General features: G+C 49.7%; 1 protein-coding gene across 2 annotated transcripts in view; it reads right to left on the bottom strand.

Moving 5' to 3' along the window:
- Nucleotides 1–1,734: 1,734 nt before the first annotated feature.
- AATF (apoptosis antagonizing transcription factor) overlaps nt 1,735–12,151 on the bottom strand; it is a 91,737-nt gene continuing 81,320 nt past the window's right edge. For both annotated transcript variants that reach the window (XR_012060187.1, XM_072940287.1), the window contains one exon: nt 1,735–2,068. Coding sequence is in view for 1 of the 2 variants with exons in the window: in XM_072940287.1 (XP_072796388.1) it covers nt 2,005–2,068 (64 nt within the window). In the remaining variant the exon portion in view is untranslated. The remainder of the gene's footprint in view (nt 2,069–12,151) is intronic.

Genomic DNA, 12,151 nt, shown 5'->3' with positions numbered 1-12,151 from the left:
CCAGCCTTCTCTTCTCTATCCTGAAGGGACAAGACCCCGCTGGCTCCCGGCTCCGGCCTCGGGTGCAGACCTGGGTGGGGTGACAGCTCTGCGCCCCCCACCCCGCTCCCGCGCTGTCTTCGGGGGCTGCCGGGTGATGAGGGTCGTGTGTGGAGGAGAAACTCCGCACAAAGGGGAGGAATGCTTCAGTCAACGCCGAAAAAGGGCCTGGGATTGAAACTCTTGATAACAGTTCTCAACTCATTTAAAAATCAGCATTAGCCACCAAAATGTAAAGTATTAGTTTTATTAAAATGCAAATCAATCAACTAATCTGTCTTTCTAGTAACAGCTGAATTGCGGTATCCGTGTCAATTAAAATAGTTTCCAATTTATTCTTGGCTGGAAGGAGGGTGGTCCTCTGAATTTTAAATTGCTAGCCTCTCTTTACTGAAAATTCTGTCCGTTCTTTCTCACCTCTCCTGATTTTAATTCATTTCAATTAAACATGTTGGACTCCAAATATTTTGAAGTACCTGTTTGGATCTTCTTCTTCATCAGGTGAAGAGTGACTGTGACAAAGGCCTACAGCTTTCGGAGACGTGGGCCGGCATCGCGCTCACGGAGGCCCCACACTAACAGGTCACTCGCCTGCTGTTCCGACGCGCATTATCCATAATCCTCAGGCCAGACACGCAGGATCGGATGTTCTATATTTTAGAAAGTGACCATTTTGAAGGGAGTGCATGTGGGGGAACTCTTCCGTTTCTGCCGACTGATCTTTTACGTAACTGGAGACACACTGAAACGTAAATGTTTCCCTGACAGTCAAGCCCGAGGTAACTTCCAAGACAAGAGAAACAAGCCGCCGAGCACCAAGGCGCAATCAGGGTGAGGCGGAGCACGCTGCTCCCCTCACTTGCCCACCTGGAGCCCCGCAGACACTCGGGCACTAATGTTGAACTGTGATGCTGATGACACTCAGGACTCACGCCACCTGGAGCCCAGCCTCCAGTCCCCGGACACCTACTCAATGATACGTGGGATTCCTGGGCCCCAAAACCTGTGACTTGATCTTGACACTTTAAAACACTATCAAAACCTGACTTTAAAAACGACAACTGGTTATTAACTACAACTGCACTCAGTTGCCTGGACGCGGCATTTCTGTCATCCCATAGCTCTGCATGAAGATTTGGGCAAAGGACCCAGGAGACGGTCAGCCTCACGGGCAGGCGCACACACATTACTTATGCAAGATCACCTCCCCTGCACACTGACCACAGCAGGCCAATAAATCCCCCTTATGGGGCTTTAATTTCCAGCTTTTGACCTTTGGATGAAAAACAAGTGAATCATTTCCTCCTGCTAGATTTACACCAGAGCTAATCTCAATAAAGTGATTTAGGAATGGTGAGGATGGAAAAGGACTCTGGAAGCATCTTCATGGGGGAAAAGAGGAAACAAAAGAGAAGTCAGAGATGTGCGTTTAGTAACAAACAGGCAAATGCCTGCAAGGTACAAAGTCTCGGGGGCACAGCTGACGGGCCTGGGGGGATCCCCTGCTCCTTGGAGCCACGATCAACTGCTGAACATTACCCGCCCAGAAAGCAGCACCTGCCCAGAATTATTCCCTTCCATGAAGTTTTGTTTTATGAGAGCAGGCCATGGGGCTGGGGAAAAAACGAAAACTCTCTCAAGGAACGTGTCACTCTGCTGGAGCGCTAAATCACTCACGCGGGGCTGCTCAACAGATCACGTGTGCCACCAGTGGTGGCAATAAAAACACTCTTTATTTGTGGTGGTGAAAGGCCGTGGGGGGCGAGCCCTCTGCACACGAAGCACTGGGGACACAGACACTGGACTCCAGGCTTCCTGGCACCGATCCGGCCTGTGTTCCGAACAGCACAGCTTCCCGGGACTTCCTGACCCGCTCCACACTGGGCCCGCGGTTCCTCCGTCTGGGGCTGGATGTGCGGAGGCCCGGCCTCAAGGCCTCGTCCATCTCAAGAGAGGTGGGCGCCGTCAATCCCTGTGGCCTTCGTCGGGAGGGTGGAGTTGGCCAAAAAGAGACCGATACAACTCTGTCCTGGAAAGCAAGCAAAACAAACACGCTGGGTTAACTTTTCAAGGTTAAAAAAGAACCGAGAAGCTGGGAAATACCCCAGTCTGCTTCTTCGATTGAAAACACAGCCACATAATTAAAAATGCATCCCACGGCTCTTGTTCACAAATACAAAGGAAGGGAGAAACCGAGACGCAGCCAATCAAATAGTAAAATATGTAAATAGTCCGGCGTGGCTGGATACCCTGTCTCCGGGGAACGAGTTTTCTATAAGTTTGCCCTTTACAGACAGGCTCTTCAAGTAAGAAAACAAGATTGAATATTTTAATAGGATGTATGAGACTGCCACACGATGAGGAGGATTCAATCAGACATGGGATGTAGGGGATATAATTTAGTTTTCATACATTTTCTTGGACTTGGCAGTACTTGAAAAACAATGAAAATGACCCAGCAACAAGAGTCCAATTACGAGCACACGTGCAGCTGCTCAGGCGGCCAGGCTCTTCCCCACACCCGGCCCTTCCCTCATTCTCCATCTAATAATAATTCGATTGGCTAATTTATTTCTGAAGTTGGGTTTGCTGCTAAAAAAAATCCTAACAAACCAGGGTCTTGGGTCCCTGGAAATGAAGCAGATCACTTCCCACCCTGCTTCTGCCACCCCCAGCCAAAGTCACCTGTCGGGGCCAGGGAGGCCCGCCTAGCGCTGAGCCAGTGGCTCCAGAACCCCTCCCAGGATGGAGAGAGATGTGAGGAGCCATGAGGGTCCAAGCAGGTCAAACCCACTGGGGAGGCAGGGACCACGGCCGGCTCGGTGCCGAAGTCCAGCCGCTGGCCTCAGGGGAGGAGGGTGGGCGCACATGGGTGAAGGTCATGGGCCAGCAAGTAAACGACCACGGGACAAAGCTGTGCCCACTCTGTTTTATGTTTTCAAGATCCAACCATAAAACACAGCCTGCCGTCTGTCCTTGTTAAGACAACAGGCTTTTTGAAGTGCTCTCGTTATCTGAGAGTCCTCATCAGCGAAGCTACTTTTGGTCCAGCCAGACTTCAACACCAAAACTTACCAGCCTGTTTTTGAAGTGACCCCCCACAGTGGTGGGCGCAGGCAGAGGTACTATACTTAGAAAATCCAGCAATAGGAATAGCATATTATAACTTAGAGAAAGGAAAAGTGTTAACGAAGGAACCACAGAAGCCAAGAATGTAACTAAACCTCACCTGCTGGGGGCCACAGGGCAGGCAGGGCAAGTGTGGCCAGAACACATGGGGGGCTCCCATCTTATTACCGGAATTTTATTTCTGGAATTTGCTGGCCCCTCACCCTGAACTACCCACCAGTCCCCGGGGCCTGCAGACAAAGGATGCGTCTCTTTTGTTCCTGTGCTGTACACACCGCCGGGCTCTCGCCCTTGGCCGGCCCCAGATGAGCGCATTCAAAGGTGGAAGGCAGCTTCGGACCAAATGCAAATGAGAGGCAGGAAGCCTCCCTTCCAAAGGCAGTGGCTTCCGAATCGCCAGCTCCATCACAGAAAGGACAGCCTTGCCCTGCCCAGGTGTCGGTTTATCACACGGCGGCCTGCCTATTTGCCAGTGAGTACAGGTCTCTTTAGCCCTTTCCACAAAGAAATTAAATGGCATTAGGAGGAGAGTCGCCGTGACAAAGAGGACGGTACGACTTTAAGGCTGCAACAGCTGATGAGAGGGGAGTGAAGCACAGCGCTATTTAGCCCTTCACAATCAGCCCCTTTCCAGCCTCGCAGAGCTCGCCGGGCACCGGCACCTGCCCCGGTCATTACCCTGAGCAAATGCTTCCTCTCGGCGCGGCAGTATCAGCGAAGCGCCCGGGCCAAGGCAGCAGTTACTGTCCGCAGCGGGGTTCACGTGTCAGGCGCAGAGAGCGAAGTGCTGAAACCCATGTTTTGATAGAACATCATTTCACACTCAGGTGGGCAAAGCTGACAAGCATATGCAGCTGTTCGTGGCAAAGCAACCTGGAAAGCTGAGTGGTCTGGGCTCTTAAAATATTTTTACAGAAAGAGAGAAAATATGAGCAGGGGATTATTCCAATCTAAAAATCCCCAAGTAATTTCAACTCTGAGTCCTCCTCACCCACTACCACCAATCAGTGACCGTTTTACCTTCAAAGTATCTTCACCCCGCTGCTCCTCCACCTCCACCATGATTTCAGATCTCACCATCTCTCACCAAGAACGTGGCGACAGCCTCCTCACTGACTTTCCTGTTCCCGTCTCCTCCCCCTGCCACTCCCCTCAGCCTCAACTCTGGAGACTCTAGAGTTGGACAAAGCAGACCCTCCTGGGGTCCAAGAGCACCACCAGGATGAAGACCCCGGACTCCAGCTGCTCAGCGTGGCCCCTGCCCTTCTCTTTCCCTGCAGAGGCTCTGCTTGGGGCAGAGCTGGGAAAACCAAGGCCACAAGTGGGGCCTGGGGCCCCGGTCCTCGAGCCCGTGCATATCCCCTAACAGAACTTCACAAAATCATGCAGCCCCTGCATACATTTTTAAGTTGACATATAAAATTCATCTTGATGGATTTAATTACCAGAATACTGTGAATATTTTATTTTTGCAGGGGGTGGGTGGGTAATTAGATTGATTTATTTATTTGGAGGAGGTACTGGGGATTGAACCCAGGACCCTGTGCATGCTAAGCATGTGCTCTACCACATTACCCTCCCCCTCTGTGAATACTAACTTTTAAAATAAACCCCTCACATCCCTTCTGTAATACACCCAATGGGACTTATTTGCCATATTGATTTGATACTCATCATAATTCATTTAAACAACACATAAACAAACTCTTTAAGTTGGAGATTTTACAGCATCTTTTTCTTTTCAAACTTCTATTTCCATTTTTCCCTACAGATTTTTGTCCTAATATAATTGTTTTATGCTTGAAAGTCTTTTATTGATCACCCTATCATACTTCTTGGCCACAAAAATAAGTATGCAAATTGAAACACTTTTTGTTTGAAATTTTAAAAGTTGAAGCAAAACTATTTTAATTTCTTGGGACCATAAGGCTCTAAGTAATTAAAAATATTCCTTCTGAATTGCGTTATCATTACAATTATTATCAGGATACAAATTGGGTACATACAATAACAACAAAATGTATTATAATTTTGGTAAAAATTTAATACACATAAACATTACTGGAACTGTGTCTCTTAGTGATACGGGTGCAACCTTTCCCTCCGTTCCCTCATTCCATGGATGATTATTTATTGCTAGAATGAAAGAGGGTTCAGCATCGATTCTATTCCTATTTTTTAGTTTTTGGAGACATGAATGCTGAGAAACCCTGTCACCTAAACAAGTAGGAATGCGAATGGAGACTTCTGTTATAGCAATGACACTCAATTCTTTTAATTCCTTCTGAATTATATGCCAAAAAAGAAAAAAAAAATCACATAGTAATCTACCACCAGAAATTAGTTTTAATGACCTACAGCTGACAACTCAATTAGGTTCTCCTGCAGTTTGGTTGAGAACAAAGGCCGGGGAGCCACCTGGCCCGCAGGGATCTGGTCCCCAGCCCTCGACCAGGGCTGCTCTCAGTCCCTGCACCAACATTCTGACTGGTCCCACTCAGGGCAATGCCCCAGCTGGAGCAAGGAGGGGCCCACTGTGGAAGGCGAGGCGGCCCCGGGACAGGCGCGCTCTCAGGCAGAGCCACTTCAGGAAAGAGCTGGAAATTGATCCTGAAAGCTCTGTGCCTCCTTTCCCTTCGGGAGACCTCTGCATGCCCCAGGAGGAAACCGAGGCTGAGGGCGTCCTGAGCTGTGTCCCACGCCCAGAAGGTGTGAGAGCTGGTGCCAATGCTCAGGGGGAGGTAAAGGCACCTGAAAAGAAACAGGGCACGCCCATATCCCTTATCCACCCTAAGGAAGGAAAACAAAACTAAAAATAGAACTAGGGAACGAAAAGCCATCCTGGGACGCAGGGTCAGACTGCCTCCTGCCGCACAGAACGCTTCCCCTGCAGCATCTTTCCTAACCGGGATTTAGCCACGCAGAGAAGCTAAACCATCAATCCTTCAGGTTAACCTTGTCTCCATCCCATTCTCCAGCTTAAGTGTATGGTTTAATACTTGAGGTCCCCTTAAGGCTATGCATAATGAACTTGGTTTTTTTTTAAAATACATAATTTCTGCTCCCTATCACATTAAGAATTAAGATTTGAATCACTGAGCTCAAGTGCTTTCCCCCCATTTGTTGCCCCTCCCCCATGCTCTTGGCCTCAATGGCCAGTGGGAATGTCCACTGAAGAAAACGTGTTAATGCTGGCATCATGCAGAAGAACCTACAGAGTAATTAACAGGACTTGGACCTAAGGTAGAAGGTCGATGGCAGGGGCTCTTCCTTGAATTAAAATTTAACTTACCCTTTATTGCAACCTACAAAAGCAAGTAATGAGCACTAACATTTTTATTTCTTTTAAACTGTCATTTAGGCTGTAGAGGGGATAATTACCTACCTCTAGTGTAGTAAGGTTTTATAACCCTTAGTGAGGCATTTTCTAATTTAATATTTTTACTATATTATCATAAAACCTGTTTCTGGGAAAAAAATGATCATGGATTAGCAGCCATTTTCCATAAAGACAGAACGCGCGTGTGTGTGTGGTGGGGTGGGGACTAGGATCCAGCTTATTTATTATGTGATCTTCTGAAGAGACTTAAGTACACACAGTCTGGCCGGCTGTGAGATGCTATATCGCTTGAGTGGCGGGTCAGTTTTCCAGCCCCGAATGAAACGGAGGTGGACGCGTGTTATGGTGCTGCCCAGCCACGAGCACCTGCAGCCCTCCCTTCAGCTCCACGCGAGCGCTCCTCACCGACAACACAGACCAGTGTCTTCCATGCTGTCATCCGGGCAAATGGTACAAAGGAACCCATGAAACTTGCAGATGATCTCTGGGGCTTGCACTTCGCCAGGTCAGGAGTTCGCAGCCTCTGGGATAATGACAGACTGTGCCGGCTGCGCCCTGGAACACAGCACTGCACCCCTCTGACTCCAGCCCGGACACCCCTGAGCTGTGCCCTCCTGTCCCTGTAGCCAAAGGCAGGCAGACAGTGGAGAGAAAGCAGCAAGGCCGCCGCTCCCTAAAAACTTGCACTGCCTCCAAAAGTACATCACAGCCTCTGAGCAAGCATTACACACAGGGGTTCTGAGCCCATCTTCCAGTGGGGACGACATCGCTGCTTCCTGATTAACACTATACACATAATTCGCCCTTGATTAATTTGAGGTTGTTCATTAGTTGCTTCACGGGGAGAAGGGGATGTCTCCCTAAATATACCAGGTGCATCCCAGAGTGCGCGCTCCCCTCCCCACACACCCAAGGGTCTCGTGCTGAGCACAGAAGGGGCTTCTGCGGACTTGATGCCTCACACGGACATTTAAGGATCCGAGGATGACGAAACGCACAAAGGGAAAGTAAGACTAAGAGCTCCAATTCCTACAGGGCTCGGGTCCAGCAGAACCTCCATCAAACCCGAATCCTTGTGAGTCAGTGCAGACACAGACAGAACAGAAACTCACTGACCGCTGTGGTTGCTGATGACAGACGTGCTTTAAAAAAGTATTGGTGATGTCCCTGATGCATGCTTTTTCATGTTTGTGTTTTGTAAACAATTTACTTACTAGTGCTGTGGAAGCTCATACACACATATTAGACAGCATCACACAAAGGTATGAAAAATTCACAAAACACATCTGAATGCCTATTTGCTCTGTTAGTTTTTACGGGATTACAGAGACACGAATGACACAGCAGAGGCTGAACTGGGACGGTGAATCCTGTCTAGGACAACCCACTCCCCTCGGAGAGATGCGGGAACGCCCTTCCTCCTACTGTGACCCCACCACCAGGCCAGGAGCTGAGTCCTCTCCCAGTTACACCTGTTCTCTGGGCGAAAAGAAACCGTTCCCTCCGTTCCTGCTACGGCAAAGATGGAGTTCTCCTGCCGGCCTGGCTGAGCCCCTGAGCCACCGCCCCCCAGCCCCAGTTTGCCAAGACCCGACAGAACAGCCCGCAGGCCATCCGCGCCCGCGGGGGGCATCTCAAGCAGCCTCCTCCCATGTTCTCGGCACCCCCTCCCGTGTTCTCGGCACCCCCCCCAACCCCGTGTTCGCGGCACACCCTCCCTGTCCTCGCAAAGCTTTTGCGCTCTCTCTTCTGCCTGCCAGGACGCCCAGGGCAAATGCCACCTGAGCAAGTCATCCTGCCAGTGATCGCCTGGCACATACTAGTGACGCCAAACCAAGGGGTTCTCCTCACCTACCCCCAGCCATCTGGCTGCTTTGGGGTCTGCTCCCCAAAACACCAGGGACAAAACAGCACCTTCCTTCATCTTCCGTTCCTTCTGTGTCCTCTGACCCAAATCCATTCTACTCTGTATCAGAGACTTTACAGGCGAGAGAAGGATTTCTGAGAAGTGTTTCTGTGACCTAAACAGGGAACTATATCGACCCAGACAGCAGGATCGGAGGCAGAGGGCTCCAGGACTTGGTCCCTCAACAAGCCTGAACTGTGAGGAAGGCAATGCAAGCCCAGAGACAGGGGCACATCTTGTCAGAAGGGAGCGTTGTTCAGTCACAATGGCAAAAAAATCTTAAGTAGGAAACTCGGAATTCCTGAACGCAGCTGAAACATCAGCACTTCTCTCCCTCACTCGCCTCCCAACATCCCCAGCAACAAAAAGTCAACCACAGGCTTCTTTTCTGAAAAGCCAGCACAGTTTCATACCAAAAAATAATACATAAAAGATAAAGAAAGGTGAAAAGACAAGAAGGCAACCTTCTCTTACCAAGGACTTATTTCTTAACAGGATCAAGTCAGCAAAGTAAGTGACTGCGAGAATGCCCTCACCCGTCACTAATTACCTAAATCCGGATACAAAGCAAATTTCCCATCAGAACCTGTCTGAACCCTTCCCGAGCTCCGAACAGCCACCCGCAGCTACCCGAATCTGCCGCTAGGTGGCAGCACACGACACGTTTCTAAGTGGTCCAGGCAACTAGCCAGGCTCCCAGCAAACTGTGGCCATAAATTTTACCTGGCACTCTGCTCTCATCGCCATCCTCCCCAATGCTTGAAGGAGACTCGAGATGGTCTGTTCCAATTCGCTCTTTTGGTCAGGTCAGAACTAGGTCCTTCAAACCTCTGCAAATGCTTTTAGCCCTACAGCTTTAAATTACAGATGGTGACATGTGGCCTCTGGCCTGTCTCCTAAAGATCAGACAGACTCAAGATTTATAAATGCTCAAAGACGCGGCGGGTTCAGGCCCCAAACAAAGGAACCGAAAGGCTGGGGAAGGGAAGGAGAGGTGAGAGGGAGTGAGGGGTAAATCTGTAAGGTTTTCTCCCTACGTGCGCTCCCTCCTCGTTCTCAAGTCCGTTACAGATTCACTCCACTTAAACGAGGAAGAAAAAGACTTGAAACTTCCATCATCCCTACCACTAGCTTCAAGTCTCTCAAATTCTTTTAAAGAAAAATAATTTACCTTGGTGGACTTGCGAAAAAGAGGAGGGGGGAGCTCTCGACAAAAGGGACGTCGCCTCCTCTCCTGTGCATTAATATTCCATGTTCCTGGGATGACTTCCACTTTCACAGTTTGACTGTTTTATAACAGATTTGATGTGAGAGAAGACAAATGGCCTCACAAAGGAAAGACGACAAATCATCTCATTGCTTTTAGCAGGGTTTTCTCTTTATTTTTATTTATTTTTACTCTGTGGCTGGGCTGCAGAGCTCTCTGCCTTGCTGGAGATGTTTAATATTAACGTCAGGCCACCACGATCCTGGCAATAGAGTTGGCCGGCGTGGTGTTTACGGCTTTGTGACTGCTGGCTTCAGGAAGATGAAGCTCCTTGTTCAAACAGCAGCCCCTCTAACAGCTCCTGTTAAAAGCCAGGGGATGCTTCACTGCTTAGACGTGAATCACTTCCTGCAGCCGCACGGAAGGTGAGGCTGACACTAAGTTACATTTGTATCCCTATCAAGACTGCTGCCCAACGACCCGGGGCCTGGGGGAGGCGTCTGATGCCTCTCTCAGCTCCGGTTTCTCGTCTACTTTGAGGAGGGTCAAAACACAGAAATGAGTGAAGGTGTGTTCTGTCAGACCCACAGAGTCTCAGCAGGCATTCCACTACTTCTAGTAAGTTGAAGGACTGACTTTACCCAAACCCCCAGCCCTAATCCAAACATGAAAGCAGGAACTCCTGAACACACAAACACAGGGACCGACTGCAGGGCCTGAGCCTGCAGGGCACACAGATCCTCAGGGGGCCCTCGGAGCAGGCGCTGCCAGCCACAGAAGCCCCCTCTCCCCGCAGGGGGTCACCATCTCCTGTTCTGTTTCTGCTCCACCCTCTTTGTCTTTTGTATCTTCCTCTCCTTCTCCTGGGGTCTGTTCCCCTCCCTCCTCCCTTCCCCCTCTCTCCCCGCCTCTCTCTGACACCTGCCCTGGCAAACTCACTGGTGCTCTCGGCTCTGACAATCTCCTCAGCGCAAAGGATGCCACCAGCCCCCCCAGCCGGAGGGCCTGCATCCTCACTGAGGCACTGCGTCCAACTAGAATAAGCTGACCACTGGCGACACCAGGCCCGGCAAGGCAAGTCTGTCATCTAGACTACCTTTGTTAATAATGGTAGAAATCGTTTCCTGTGTCCCACACTTGACCGTTTAATGGCAGGAAGCTACAAACAAAGTTACAGGTATTAATACCACACCTTCTGATTAGGAAACAAAATCCACCCTGAGCTAGGGCCCTTGTTTGGACAGTTCACTTACACTATTGATAAAATGCAAATCCATGGCCTCCATCTGTCCATCTTTTTTGGTTTTTAATGGTTCCCTCAAAGAACTTCCTCCTCTCCTCTCTAAATCAGAGAGATTTGGAAAAAAGGAGGTTTATCCCAGAAACCTGCCAGGTAACTTTCCCCAGGGGGCTGACCAGGAGCCCTCAGCTTCTGGATGTCGGCAACAGGGCCACCTCCCCCGCCACCCTCGCTTCACCAACCAGTCACTGAAGTCTGCAGTCTGATGACCTCGGCCAGTTACACGACTCGTTTTAAAACGCCTGACTGCTAAATGCAAAATGAGTAGTTTGCATTCTGCGCCTGGAAGCTGGGGAGCCTGTCCTGCTGCAGGGCTGCGCCTCCCGTGCAGGATGGAGAGCAGACCAGAGGCCGAGTGCTGCCAAGTGTGTGTAGGAGAAAATGTGTATTGATTTCTTCTTTCTTATAAAGGAGCACAAAGCAGTGAAGAACAATTGCTCGTCTTTGCAGCATTTCACATTCCACCCAGACAAAGGCCCAACCCCCACCAGCCTCCCAGGAGCAGAAAGGGGAACCGCCCGGAGCTGCAGCCACTGGGTGTCAGCGGCCACCAGGTCCACTGTGGGGCTTCCAACCACCCCGGGCCACGAGCGCCTCCCCTGCCTCTGATCAAGCAATTTCCCTCTCTGGGCTGATGGTTCCTCATCTATATTGGAGAAGAAAGAGCCTTCAGTCTTATTTACCTTTTAAGTGGAGGTGCCCAGAGGGTAAAAGAGTTAATGTTTATAAAGTGTTCTGCTCCCCAGAGGGAGACAATGGATAAAACACAAGGTGTGGTTATAGCTCATTCAAGACCTCATTTCCAGGGTAGTTAGTAGCAGCTTCCCATTACAAGTGCTCTGCTTCCCGGCACCTCGTACTCGAAGTACAGTGAAGCAATGCCCTTTATCTAAATGTGCTTTTTCAGTTTGACACTTAGAACTAACACTAAAAAACCAAAAGGTGACCAGGGACTATTACGCCTCGTTAGTGCACATGCAGGATCCATCCCAGGGCTGTTTTCTTCTTAACCTCAACAAACCCTCAACACAGTCCCCAAAAACTGACCTAAAATTGTAACGGGTCATCACAGAGCCTTGTCTGTATACTTTGTTTCCACAGTAACTAACCACTTATACCAGGGCCACCAGAAGCCAAACCCAGGACAGTATTCACAGCCAAGATGGGCAGGAGAAGACCAACAGTATGATACAAAGTTTGTGGTGTACACTCTTGGACGTGATGGAAATG

The sequence above is a fragment of the Vicugna pacos genome, chromosome 16, assembly GCF_048564905.1.
Source record: "Vicugna pacos chromosome 16, VicPac4, whole genome shotgun sequence".
In the NCBI taxonomy this organism is placed as follows: Eukaryota; Metazoa; Chordata; class Mammalia; order Artiodactyla; family Camelidae; genus Vicugna; species Vicugna pacos.
The sequence above is the reverse complement of the archived record's forward strand: the minus strand, read 5'-3'. Positions and strand labels throughout refer to the sequence as shown.